At 44.8% G+C, this 14,811-nt stretch overlaps 1 protein-coding gene across 1 annotated transcript in view; it reads right to left on the minus strand.

Annotated features, from left to right (window-relative positions):
* Window positions 1-791: 791 nt before the first annotated feature.
* Window positions 792-14,811, minus strand: part of LOC129386948 (uncharacterized) — a 32,970-nt gene continuing 18,950 nt past the window's right edge. Inside the window, exons 6-7 of the mRNA XM_055075456.1 lie at window positions 11,728-12,131; window positions 792-3,482 (exon numbers count right to left, since the gene is read on the minus strand). Coding sequence (XP_054931431.1) covers window positions 12,103-12,131 — 29 coding nt within the window. The 3' untranslated portion in view covers window positions 792-3,482; window positions 11,728-12,102. The remainder of the gene's footprint in view (window positions 3,483-11,727; window positions 12,132-14,811) is intronic.

Raw genomic sequence — 14,811 nt, forward strand, 5'->3', positions numbered from 1 at the left:
GGACCCAGCATCGCGTCCACCTCGACCCTTCGTGGACGACACTTCGAGACCCGGCATCCGCATCACTGCCTTTTTTTTTTTCAGCAATGCAGGCACCGGGATTCGAACTGCCGTCCTCACGATAGCTCGAGCCTCGACACCCGCATCGCCGTGATTTTTTTTTTCCACAACGATGCAAGTAGCGGGAATCGAACCACCGTCTTGAAGGATGCGAGTTGAACACTCAAGCCACTCGGCTACCGGAACGGCACATCGAGTGCTGTTTATTTCTCGACCAGTAGCTTGGCCAGCTAGGACGTTATCGCGGCCTACGCTCTCGCAGTTCGTTCTGAGGACATCCCCGCTCTGGCAACGCTCATGCGCACAGGAATCCGCCAGTCACGCTGGCTGAGCGGCGACGCATGACTCTGCGTCGTTCACCGTGCAGCGGCGTGGCATAACTGCGCCGCAACTTTAATGCCGCCGAATAATTAAGCGCGCTTCAATTACATTTACATCCGTCACCCGGTTTGATAGGTCGGTGACGCGCTGCGATGTGCGGTGATAAGACGCCGTTCAGTTGCTCTGTCTATGGGGCGCCTGGGGTTAGCTCATAAAACGAATTGATGTAGTTGCCAGTTCATTAGTGACATTCTGCTGCTTGTCCACGCTGCAAGAAAACTTATCTACACGGCAACGCAAGTACAGACGTTATTTTGTAGGTAGTGAACGAGTCATTCGTATGCGATACAGACTGTTCATCAGGAAAACAGTGAGACTAGACACGGCGTTAATTCAAAGAAAGTTTATTCAAGAAAGAAATTCAAAGTTTATTTCCAAGCTCGTGGACGTTCTTAAACGAGGTGACGTATGCGTGCGTGTGTGCTGCTTTAAGCACCCACACGCCAATAACATCAAGAGGAGACTGTCTATAGAGTAGTTTTCTCAGCTTTCACTTTATGCAGTCGGAATTGCGAAAATACGAAATTCTGAATCTCAAAAATATCGACTTCATTATTTAGCAAATATCTGCCAGGAATCTGAAGTATATCGAAAGTATGCAGGTCAGAATTACCGCTGGCCGGGAAATGAAGTTTCAGAACCTCACAGCGGTAACTCGTAAATTGTCAAGAACTTTTGCAAGAGCCGAAACGCGGTAGCCGCCCGAGAAAGCAATTTCGATTGTTGAGGTAGAATATTTGAAACAGCTTCAAGGAAGCCTTCGGCTAAGCATAAGCGCACAGCTGTTCGTTCTAATAGATGGCGGAGCACCATAGTACGCGATAAAACTGCAGAACAGCACGAAAGTACATGCGACAGTTAAGTGGCTCTTCATTTTCTACGCAGTTGCTTCGACCTCATTCCCCCCCCCCCCCCTTTTTTTTTTCTGAATTATCTGCATGAGAACGAGATTGCAAATACAATTCTCTTAAATTACTCATTCACATCGCTATGTCCTTCATATTCTTTTGCATCCCTTCATGTTACTCATACCGGTTGTATCACTCGTATAATTGCGACTTAATTGTATTGCTAAGTGCATTTTTCCTCTGGTCACCACGGCTGGTTGTCATGTAAACGGGGGCCGAAACCTTCAACATTTTACATTTTGTTCAGCCCTCCCTTCATTTCTTTATGGAAAAATAAACTTGATTCGATATACGACGGTTGCCGAGCTCACCCAAATGCCAACGGCACGGTTAACTTTTTCTGCTGCACAACAAATACTCAAGCGCCAGTTCAGGCCCGCGAGTCATGTCACGAGATTTTTTTCAACGTACTCAGCCTGGGGTCTTGAAGATGCGCTATGAATAGCAGAAGTGAAGAGTCAGTTCAGGCTTCGTTGTCCGCTAACGAGGCCGCTGGTGGCTGAAGTTCTGGAATACATGTTTCGAACAGCAAACTCTGCAAAGTAACACTGGCACCAATAGTATTGGGCAGTATTTAACCTCGTAATGCATAAACACAGGTCTACATAAAAAAAATTCCTATAATTTCCTTCATTTATTGCCATGGAGCGCCCATTTTTACTAAAAGCAATAGGTCGCATGAGTAGAGATAGCTATCACTCTACTTTCTAATTAGATTCCGAAGCTAACCGGAACTACAGTTGGCTCCAGCTAAATCACGAAGATGCTTTCCAATAAGGGCCACATTTCAGTAAACTAAGAAAACAGGCTTGCTTCATGAAGGGTTGTTCAGCAGTACATCAGAGTACAATAAGCCCCTCTAAAATGCTTTTATAGATTGTGAAAATGCTTGAAAATCAAGTCTGGCAATGGAACAAACTTTCAGGATCGCCACTCATACTGTAGTCTGTGAAGGAGCCCGTTTAACTAGGTCAAAAGTCACATAGGACACTGACCAAGAGAGGGAAATTGACAGAAGAGTAAAAATAGGCTGGAATGCATACGGCAGGCATTGCCAGGTCCTGACTGGGAGCTTAACACTATCGCAGAAAAAGGTCTACAATCAGTGCATTTTATCGGTGCTGACATAAGGGGCAGAGACTTGGAGACTCACAAAGAAACTCGAGAACAAAACCGCGAGAAGAGCAATGGGACGAAGAATGTTAGGCGTACCGTTACGAGACAGGAAAAGAGCACTTTTTGATCAAAGGGTAAACAGGAATAGCCGATGTTCTAATCGACATAATTAGAAAAAATAGAGCTGGGCAGGCTATGTAATGCGTAGGATGGATAACCGGTAGACCGTTAGAGTTACCAAATGGGTGCCAAGAAAAGGGAAGTGCAGTCGAGGTGGGATGATGAGAAAATTCGCAGGTGCAAGTTGGAAATAGTTGGCACAGGATAGCGGTAATTGGAGATCGTTGGGAGAGGACTTCGTCATGTAGTGGACGTAAAAATAGGCTGATGAATTAATATCGCCACTTGTGTTCCGCACGCGCACATTTAAATTACGACGTAACAAACGGCGTGCAATATAGAATGTGCGTTGTGCATTACAGGGCGAAAAGGGTCCCGAACCACCTTGGTGAAAAACACGGTACGCTAACAGAATAGGCTGCTGTGAAGAACTCCACCACATTTTCCCGCCGTGCGTGGTTTTCCGTTCTTTGGGCTATTCATGGCATCCACCAACATTACACTCGTGTTTCCTCTGCCATTACCAACACGATAACTTCGTAAGCCGCCTGTTATCGGTGCTCTATTTAGATTACACCCCCCAAAACTCTCCTTATGCTTCTCAGGAACTACTCCGCAAACACCATTAGCACTATTAGTTCGACTAGTGGTACACGAAGAACGAGTCGTCTTGCACGTCATCGGCGTTACACGCCGCCATCGTCGTTCTCTTCTGGCCCTATGGCCAGCGCTGTGTTGAGCCTTTTTATTTTTGTGTTTGCGTAACCACGCGTAGCTGAATCTCTCCAGCCGGGCTCAGTGGCTGTTCGGATGTTTCGCTCCAAATCCAGGGACAGCCATTCTAAGTCCATGGTGGGGAGATCCTCGCCATCATCGCCGCTTCCGGTGAGCACGCCGCTGTAGAAATGTAAAAAAAATAGAAAAAAATTCGAGTACCGGCAACATCATCATCATCATCATCAGCCTGGTTACGCCCACTGCAGAGCAAAGGCCTCTCCCATACTTCTCCAACAACCCCGGTCATGTACTAATTGTGGCCATGCCTTCCATGCAAACTTCTTAATCTCATCCGCCCACTTAACTTTCTGCCGCTCCCTGCTACGCTTTCCTTCTCTTGGAATCCAGTCCGTAACACTTAATGACCATCGGTTATCTTCCCTCCTCATTACGTGTCCAGCTCATGCCCATTTCTTTTTCTTGATTTCAACTACGGTGTCATTAACTCGCGTTTGTTCCCTCACCCAATCTGCTCTTTTCTTATCCCTTAACGTTACACCCATCATTCTTCTTTCCATAGCTCGTTGCGTCGTCCTGAATTTAAGTAGAACCCTTTTCGTAAGCCTCCAGGTTTGTGCCCCGTAGGTGAGTACTGGTAAGACACAGCTATTATACACTTTTCTTTTGAGGGATAATGGCAGCCTGTGTTCATTATGTGAGAATGCCTGCCAAACGCACCCCATCCCATTCTTATTCTTCTGATTATTTCAGTCTCATGATCCGGATCCGCCGTCACTACCTGCCCTAAGTAGATGTATTCCCTTACAACTTCCAGTGCCTCGCTACCTATCGTAATCTGCTGTTCTCTTCCGAGACTTTTAATCATTACTTTAGTTTGCTGCAGATTAATTTTTAGACCCACCCTTCTACTTTGCCTCTCCAGGTCAGTGAGCATGCATTGCAATTGGTCCCCTGAGTTACTAAGCAAGGCACTGTCATCAGCGAATCACAAGTTACTAAGGTATTCTCCATTAACTCTTATTCCCAATTCTTCCCAATCCAGGTCTCTGAATACCTCCTGTAAACACGCTGTGAATAGCATTGAAGAGATCGTATCTCCCTGCCTGACGCCCTTCTTTATTGGGATTTTGTTGCTTTCTTTATGGAGGACTACGGTGGCTGTGGATCCGCTATAGATATCTTTCAGTATGTTTACATACGGCTCGTCTACACCCTGATTTCGTAATGCCTGCATGACTGCTGAAGTTTCGACTGAATCAAACGCTGTCTCGTAATCAATCAAAGCTATATATAAGGGTCGTTTATATTCCGCACATTTCTCTATCACCTGATTGATAGTGTGAATATGGTCTATTGTTGAGTAGCTTTCGCGAAATCCTGCCTGGTCCTTTGGTTGACAGAAGTCTAAGGTGCTCCTGATTCTATTTGCGATTACCTCACTGAATACTTTGTAGGCAACGAACAGTAAGCTGATCTGTCTTTAATTTTTCAAGTCTTTGGCGTCCCCTTTCTTATGGATTAAGATTATGTTGGCGTTCTTCCAAGATGCCGGTACGGTCGAGGTCATGAGGCATTGCGTATACAGGGTGGCCAGTTTTTCTAGAACAATCTGCCCACCATCCTTCAACAAATCTACTGTTACCTGATCCTCACCAGCTGCCTTCCCCCTTTGCATATCTCCCAAGGCTTTCTTTACTTCTTCCGGCGTTACTTGCTGAAGCTTATACATTGCTGAATAACGGCCATGTCCTCTGCTGTACAGTTCTCCCAGATAAGAAGCAATACGTGGTAGGATTCCTAATCCACAAGGACATAGCGGGAAACATTGACGAATTCTGCAGCATTAATGAGAGGGTAGCACTAGTCGTAATTAAACTTAATAAGAATTATACATTAAAGGTAGCACAAGCCTATGCTCCAACATCCAGTCACGACGATGAGGAAATAAATCAGTTTTATGAAAAGGTTGAATAAGCGATGAGAAAAATGAAAACTCCGTATACTGTAGTAATGGGTGACTTCAATGAAAAAGTGGGAGAAAAGCAGGCGAGTGAACAAGCAATTGGCAACTACGGCGTCGATTCTAGAAACGCTAGAGATGCTAATAGAATTCGCAGAAAGGAATAAACTGAGAATAACGCACACCTTTTTCAGGAAGCATAGCAACAGAGTATGTACTTCGAGAAGCCCTTATGGTGAAACAAGAAATTAAATTAATTTAACACTTTCTGCCGATTCCAGCGTAGTGCAGGATGTAGAAGCGATAGGTAGGGTAAATTGCCGTGATCATAGGTTAGTGAGGGCTAGGATTCACCTCAATTTGAACAGAGAAAGAGTCAAATTGGTCAAGAAGAAACAGGTCAACTTAGAGGCAGTAAGGGTAAAAGCAGAGAAATTTAGGCTGGCACTTGCAAACAAATATGCAGCCTTAGAACAGAGATGATGACGATGACATAGAGGTAATGAATGAAACCGTAACGAGGCTGGCTTCAGAGGCGGCAATTGAAGCGGGAGCCAAGGCACCAAGGCAATCAGATGGCAAGCTCTCCCAAGTAGTAAAGGACTTGATAAAGACTGATAAAGACCTAATAAATTGGAGACCGCAGTAGGAGGCCTTCGTCCTGGCAGTGGACATAAACATAGGCTGATGATGATGATGATGATGATGATGATGATGGTGGTGGTGGTGGTGGTGGTGATGATGGTGATGATGATGATGATGATGACGATGACGACGACGACGACGACGACGACGATGATGATGATGATGATGATGATGAAGCTACTGTTACGTTGCATAGCAACAGAATGTCAATTTGCGATTAATAGTCAGTCTCAACAATCGGTGAGTTTAAACGCATATAAAAGGCCAATCAGTCAAAGGCAGCCGTGACCAAAGGAAGACAATTTACAGGAAAATAAAATCGGCTGCAACGTGTACGGCACGCATCACGAAATCATAACCAGCAGCTTAGCGGTATCTTGTAGATGTGTACATGATTGTTTTCTGCAGGTGCTAACATATTGAGCAGAAACTTTGGGATCAACAAAGAACCTTGGGAATAAAAATGTTGGACCTCTCGTTCAGTCACAGGAAGACAGCCGAGTGGATTTTTCGGGCTAGCCGTTATTTTGGTCGACAATTAGAGGAAATCATGGAGGCGGCGGGGCCGCGTAATACGTCGTGCAGATAACCGGTGGTTAATTCGAGTTACACAATGGGTGCCAAGTGAAGTGCTATCGAGAACAGTAGGCAATTACGTGGATTGTTAAATATAGCAATTTTGGCAGGCATAAGATAAAATCAGTTCGTGTAAGGCAAGGGTTATATTAAATTGCTGATGTGCTGGGAAACTGCTGGTGATGATGATGACGGTATTATTATTTTTTTCTTGAAGTTAGCTTCCTCTTTCATTTGTTCACATTTTAGGGTCACGTTCGCTGATAGACGCAATGAAGTGCAATAGGTAACCAAGCGAAAAAAAAATGCCGTAAGTTCGAGCAATAACAAACAAAATTAAGCGATAGGTACTAGAGAAGAAAGGACATATCATTTACTATAATTTAGTGACCCCGAAAGGGCATCACATTGCAGATTTTCTGGCTGGTTCTTATCGAGCGTCAGCGCTCCATTAGTAACGCTATCGTGTAAAGAGTTGTGATATCTCGGAACGGATGACATATAGCAGGGTGTTTGTCTATTTTTTTATTTATGTTGATAGAAGATCGAGCAATGCTTGCGTGCTTCGCTTATACTATTCCGTCTATGCACTATCAGAATATATCTTCTATATTACCAGATAGTCCAAGTCGCAAATACCTTTATCAGTAGTTTGTACTTGCGAGAAGGCAAGTACAAGTACATTGTAAGTACATGGATTCAAAAATTGAGTAAATTAACATGGTATCTGGAATAGCAATGTTGAGAGAAGAGGATAAATGCCTGCGCAGCCCATCAGCTGATACTTTTGTTCAAAACGGTGCAGCATATATATTACTGACTTATATAGAACGAACGAGGCATATGACAAATAATGAAGTACAGAATCTGAATGGTTGGACCGGAGTATAATTCTCCTTCCCGTATCGCCACGCCGCTGTAGAACCTAATATCTAAGTTGGCCCAAAGTAGTCATGTGATATGTCTGATGTAGGCCACGTGAAAACAAATTAATGCAAACCTTACACATACGTTGCAATTTTCCGAAGCTTAAAGGAAGCGTGCATTCAAACACATCGATAAATACTTATATTCATCGTGTGGAGCGTGTAATCCATATGATGTTTATCCACCACAAAGGTCATAACCTTAATTCCAAGCAATTTTTTTGTATTTGTAGACTACACCGTTCATAAGTGATGCCATGAGGACAAAGACAGCTTATGTTTAGCGATGCATGAATGGCGATGATAAGTGTATGCACAGAGAAGTACGACACGTGTTTAACATTTAGGATTTCGTAACCCTTGGGCCGATAGTGGCACTGAACCATTCTGCAGAATCGGCGAAGAAATGGCGCAACCCTAGTTGAACATGCAGAATGGCTAACTCAAGGAAAATCAAGGGCACGAAGGAATAGATTGATTATAACGTGCTAATTCATTAGGACGCCTGTGCGCTTCGGTGATACTTATTTCTATGCATGTATGATACACATTAATTATTTTTTTATTACGCCCAAGAGAGGTGCGCCTACTGGCGCTACTTCGTCGATCAGCGTACAAGGGTTGTCACAAGCCCAATCCCAGGTACTTGCATTCGGCGCACGTATATCCTTCGCATATACATCCACAAATGCACCAATCGAGATAATGGCCGACCCAGAGGCAGTAGTGGTCACGCCAAGCATGGCAAGGTAGTTGAACAAAGCTTCGTATTAAATCGTATAGGTATCTTAATAATTGATGAAATAATGGCGTTGCTCATCATAGCTGCTCCTGTTATATTGATTATGTGGCTTAAGCTAATGTTACGCTATTCTCCACTCTGCGGGTGGCTACCTTTCTGGCTACCCATCTTGCACACTAACCACTAGCTCAGCAACGCCTTACGACATACCTCATCCTCTTATGCGAAGCATATTACGAGAGCTCAACCCAGCTCCTCAGGCGCGGCGGTGTCGCCTTCAATACCACGTGACACCGTGACGTCACGACAGAGGAGAAACGGGGCTCCAACTCGCGCCGTCGCTCGCGGCGTCGCGGCTGTATACAAGCAGCTGCGCTTGCCTCTGCTAGACACTCACGAGGTGAGATGCCTCCTGGAGACAGAGCTGCTCGTTGGAATGAGAAGCGAAGGTTGCGGCGTGCTACAGAGACTGATTTTCTAGGTGGCTTTGGCTCAACTCTTGCAAGATGGGCTGGGTAGGAATCGAACCAGGGTCTCCGAAGTGTGAGACGGAGACGCTACCACTGAGCCACGAGTACGATGCTTCAAAGCGGTACAAAAGCGCCTCTAGTGAATGCGGTGTTGCCTTAGAAACGAGCTGTTTCTAAGGCTCAGGCGTGCGTCGCTTGCTCAGGCGCACATTTCGTTGCCGCGCCGAACGCTGCGTTGCTCGACGCTCACCGCGTCCAATGCGGGGCGCGTAGTCTCTGCGCCGTAGCCCATTGTCTTACACCCCTTGGCGGGTCGACGGGAACGCTGTCGCGTTCCACTCTTGAAGGCGAAGCAGAGTAACGCATGAGTTGTTTCTTCGTCTAGCCGAACCAAATATAGCCAAGCAACAGCAGTTCACCAGGCTAAACAGTGGTTCAACAACTAAAATAAAGGCTAGTATGCTTCGCATCCTGGGCTTAACCTTAGCTAAGCCACAGCCATTTTTTGACAGGCAAATGTGCGTGCGCGTGTACGTACAATACAAAAATACAATCCCAAAACAATGGTACGATAACTAGACAACAATGAATCGCGACAAAAATGACGAGGACGTAATGCTGCCAGCGATGACACGAACACCAAGATGATGTTGCGAAGACGAGGTTGCAAAACGGCGACATGGTCGTAAAGGTGATGACTGCGGCGAAGCTGACTGGTCTGCTACGAAGACAGGACAATAACTAGGACAGTCAGTACGACAACGATGACGACATGGCGACAGTGGCACGGTGATAACGACGACACCGACATGCTCAGCATGACAAGCACAAGATTGAAAAATAAAGCGATATGAGGACTGTTTAATGGTGAACTATGACATCGGTGGCATGACTACTTAAGTGCTGTCGCAAAAAAATTGTACGATTCTCAATGTAAGCCAACAGCAAAAACGAACGAACGAATGCCTGAACGAGCGGACGAACGAAGGAATATACGATTTCACCGAGAATTAGCTAACGAACGAACCAACGAACAACAATTGAACGAAAAAACGAAGAATTCCTTGCCGAGTGGGACCACCGACCAACCACGAGAACAGACGAAAAAACCCAAGAAGCTATTCGCTCAGAAGTTTGCAACCATGAGCATTGTACAGCGCGCTGCTGCTTCCACCGCCGCTGCTGCATCAACGTCAACGACGACGCACGCGCCGAACATGTGTAGAGTTCCAGCTCTAACCTCCCAAAGCAGTTAAGTAGTCATGCCAGCATTGACATATTCAAAATCACGTCCTCATGTCAAGGTCGTTGTGTCGCAATCTGGTCCTTAGAATGACATTATCATTATTATGAAATCCTTGGTCCACATTTCGCTTCTAAAGTATGAAGCGACAGTAGAAGTGAAAACGGAGTTCTACAAAGCTACAAACAGAAGGGGAGAAATTACAGATGGTACATTTCGCACACAAAGAAAACTTTCAGGGATCGTCCACAAAGAAAGTCAAAAACATGCACGGGAGGTAACAATGATAGAAGATAAACTGATCTCACTAATAATGCTGCGTGGTCAAGGCAAACGCGATTGTTTCTCATATTAATTAGGTTCCTTAACCAACGCTGGAGAAATCCTATGTTGCCCTATGTTACCATCGCTCTTCAGATACTCAGGGACATAAGGACGTAGCCATCACAACAGAGTAGATGGCCCTCGGTGACTGTCTTCATAAAGTTCTCTAATTGCGCTTCCTCAAGATTGCAATTTCCCTGGATATGCCCAGAATACATATTAGAAATGCGTCCTGCTTGTCTGTGAACACAACGGTCATCATCATTCTTCCCAGGCAAGCATCACACATCGCCTTCGTCCTCATCACATCGCTACAGAGGTATCTCATGCTTTGCATCCGCCTTATTTGGTGTTCGCATTTAGAATGATTCAGATCGGTGTAGTCCAAAATTCTAAAAATTGTAGAAGAAGGTTGTCCATAAATATTGCATAGATTGAGCGTTGCATAGGAAAAATCAACTTGTGCGCATCACCGTTAATTGCATATCACCTATTAAAAAACTTTGTTTTAAGTCGATTATAACATCTGCGTGTGGTCAGCATTATTCTCCACTGATGCTGCCACGAGAGAAAAAAATCAAAAACAATGTGAAACGCCAGCAAATGTAAACCTGCCTGCAATATTTCTAAAATACCGTGTCAGCAAGTTTTGAATTGTGTTTTCGAATAAGTAGCGAACCGATTATTTCTTTAAACTACGGGACATCTTATTCAAGGACGTGCTACACTGAACAAATAGGTGTAGTCCATTTGGCTAACAACAGATACGCCAACTACACGAGCACGAAACGAAAGACAAAGCAGTTATAGCAATGGAGGTTACATTGCGTGGTTGCCACACCAAAACTTGACTAAGCGTAATAATTTGGTAACAGTCGCAAGGATGGTGCTTACGTCGTCTGCTGGGAAGACGAACTTGGCCCGGCTTTCCCGCCCCCCGCGTTGTTTGAAAAAAAAATCCGCGAATATGTCTTGCATAAAAGAGCATTAATTCATCCAATTCGAGATATGTCTTCAAAAACGTGGCTTGAATTGCGTCAACGCGTTAAAAGCTAACTCTATTCACGACAGGATGTGAGCATTCATTTGCGCAACCACATGCACGGTCAATGGCAAAATGACAGCCAACGCGAAATCAGCGCCCGATATCGATTCTCGCTACATCTCCCGTTATTGCAATGAAGACAACCTTTAAATACAAAGTAATGACAAAAATCAAACTGCGCGAAAAGAATGAAGTTAACACAGAGGTTGATTTTGCGTATGTTAAACAACTCGCCCAAATTGTCTTTTTGACAATGAAATTGTAGTAGAAAAAAACCTTTGCCAGCTGTGATTCCTCCATGCACGCATGATCTTATGATCAGCAGCGTAGCAGGCGAAAATAACAGCTAACCACCAGGTCTACAGGCTGCGCAGCAAGACATCGCGCAGATAGAATCGCTGGACACCAGTTCAGCAGGTCGGGCAGCGAGGTACCATGTCACTAGATGGTGACAAAAAAAATGTTGGGCGTACCGTCAAGATGGTCAGTAGGTTCCACAGGGTGGGCACCGGGACACCAAGCCACCAGGTTGGCAGGGCGGGTCGCCAGACACCATCGTGCTAGATGGCCTGTCCTCTATGTCCGCAGGGGAGTCAGCAACACACCGGGCCGCGTTTTCTAAGAATGCCAAGAAACGCCAAGGTACGCTTTTGCCAAGAATTGCGGGCAATGGTGCCAATGGCTACGTCGTCATGATGGCAATGTGGCCGCTCTGACACAGGTTCGAGACCTGAAGTTAGGGCTCAAGCTCTACAGCCTGGGTCAGCGCCTGTGGGGCTGAACGCGCACCAAGTTGCTCCTGCTCTACGGAGTCTCGTCCGAAGTCCGCGATGGGGACATCCTCGCCATCATCGCCACTTCCGGCGAGCACGTCGCCCTGGAACAGTTGAAAAAGAAACAAATATATGAGAGGGCTGGCAACTCCTTCAGGCAGAAATACGTAGTTGTCGCATGTTTGACTCGGTTTTCAGCAACTTGCATGCTGTTCGAAAGACAGTCGCTGCTACAGACCGCGGGAAGACGAAATTTACAGACCTCGGTTTCTAACGCTACTTACGGAACGCCGACAACAGCATCTCAACTATAATACAATTTATTTATTTATTTATTTATTTATTTATTTATTTATTTATTTATTTATTTATTTTATTTATTTACAGATTACAGGCTCTTTATCCGAGGGTAGTGTACGGGAGGCTTTCTGTTATGGATAACATAGGGTCAAGTGCAGAAAAACACATATATGATACATGTGTGCTGTAAAAAGCAAAGTGACAGTGAAATTACCAGGAATCATAACACGCGAAAAATAAGTTACAACATGCGCTAAGCTATGCACGAAAGAATAATTATTATAATCACAATGCTTCCGGTCAAGCAAGAACACAGATACTACAGTTGAAACAAACTAGACAACCGAACACGTTATCTAAACCTTCAAAGAACGCCGCAACGTTCTTGCGCGAGAGCACGTGCGTATATTTGGTGTTCGGTGAAAAACGCTCAGCGCAACCGATGTGCTCCGTGAATTCTGAGCTGAATCACCGACGTCGAGTCGGCAGCGCAGTTGCAATGCGCTACACGGCACGATTGTTGGCTGCAGTTCGCGTTCGCGCGCTTTTGCTTTCCGGGGACTTTCCCCCCGACATCGGGCCGCACGGCCGAGCTCACATTACTTGCAGGGCGCATGCGCAGTCACGCCGTGAGAAACGCGTATCTTTAGATGATCATGCAGATCAGATGCAGAACCCTCATAAATTCTCTAGTGGCTTCTGATGTATTCAGAACTGTTCGAGTAAATACAGGAAAGTTTCAGTAGCTTTGAAATTATAGAGTTTTACGTGCCAAAAGCACTTCCTGATTATGAGGCACGCCATAGTGGAGGACTCCGAAAATTTCGACCACCTGGAGTTCTTTAACGTGAACCTAAATCTAAGTACACGGGTGTATTCTCATTTTGCCCCCATCGAAATGCGGCTGCCGTGGCCGGGATTCGATCCCGCGACCTTGTGCTCAGCAGCCCAAAACTATAGTCACTGAGCAAGAACGGCGGGTACAGTAGCTTTCTCTTCTAACATTGCAATGGGATAGTGAAAGCAGGAGGGTTCGTTACTGTGAGTACTAACCTTTCACGCGAATGCAGCTCGTCATCACCAGAGGGTGCTACTTAACTCGTAGCCCTTGTTCGCACTTTTTTTCTTGCTACAGCTAGCCCAAAATGAACTGAAGCTAACTGCGTCTTCACGTGTTGACACCATGAGCGAAGGAGACAAAGTCACATTATACCTTACTCAAGTATTGGCACATATTGCAAAAGTTGCGCAAATTTTTCACATTGGTTGCGTGAAGATTACTAGGAACCAGTAGGGCATCTTTATCAGAGAAAAAGAGGGGGTTGCAGATTAATATGCAGAAGACAAAGGTAACGCTAAATAACCTGACAAAGCAAACAAGCATTCATGATTGTCAGTCCACATCTAGAGTCTGCACAGGAGTACGCTTATTTTGCTCATTTGCCATGGGGACCCGGACCCCGCGAAGGAAATTCACAGAAGAATAAAAATGGGTTCGAGTGCATACGGCAGACATTACCAAATCCTGACTGGGAGCTTACCACTCTTGTTTAAAAGTGTACAATCAGTTAATTCTACAGGTGCTAACATGTGGCGCATAAACTTGGAGGTTAATAAAGAAGCTCGAGAACAAGGAGCACGGAAAGAGCGATGGAACGAAAAATGTTGGACGCACCGTCAAGCTATCAGAAGAGAGCGATGTGTGTCAGAAAGCAAAGAAGGATAGCTGATATTCTGGTTGAGATTAAGAGAAAAAAAATTCAGTTAGGCAGGTCATGTTGTGCGTAGCATAGATAACAGGTGTAATATTGCAGTTGCTGAATCGGTATTAAGGGAAGGGTGTCGCAGTCAAGGACGGCATAACTTTAGGTGGGAGAATGCCATTAGTATATTTGCAGGCGCAAGTTGAAATAAGCTAGCGCAAGACAGGGGCAATTATAGATCGTTCGGGGAGGCCTTCGTCCTGCCCAGTGGAGATAATAAGGTAAGGATGATGATAATGATCCGTAGGATGGTAGCGGCATGGAAAACATTTGAAAATGTGCTAGATAGTAGCTTGGTAAATACGGTTGAAGCTCATTACAATAGGCAAGTATACAAGTCATTAGTAAAACATTATGACGAAACAGAATACAACGAAATAATGGCTGTAACGAAGTGAAATTTGCTTTGAAATCCCCTGGATAAATTCATAGTGCAGTACATGCAATAATTGATATGACCAAGTAGTGGATATGACAAACTAATTCTGCTCCTTTCTCCGACTTTGCTATAGAAAGGCTTTATTGTATTCAATACGACGAAGAAAGTCAAAAATTCACTGAACTTGTGTTTATATGAGCACATATGCTATATCATACCTGCTAATATTTTTATGAGCCTTGATTTTAATCATATTCAAAGGAATTCATGGTCATGAATTCTAAAGGTTATGGATTATTTTAATAGAATCCCTGCAGGAAAACAATGGCAATGTCTGTAGAA

Source organism: Dermacentor andersoni, chromosome 11 (genome assembly GCF_023375885.2).
Source record: "Dermacentor andersoni chromosome 11, qqDerAnde1_hic_scaffold, whole genome shotgun sequence".
Lineage (NCBI taxonomy): Eukaryota > Metazoa > Arthropoda > Arachnida > Ixodida > Ixodidae > Dermacentor > Dermacentor andersoni.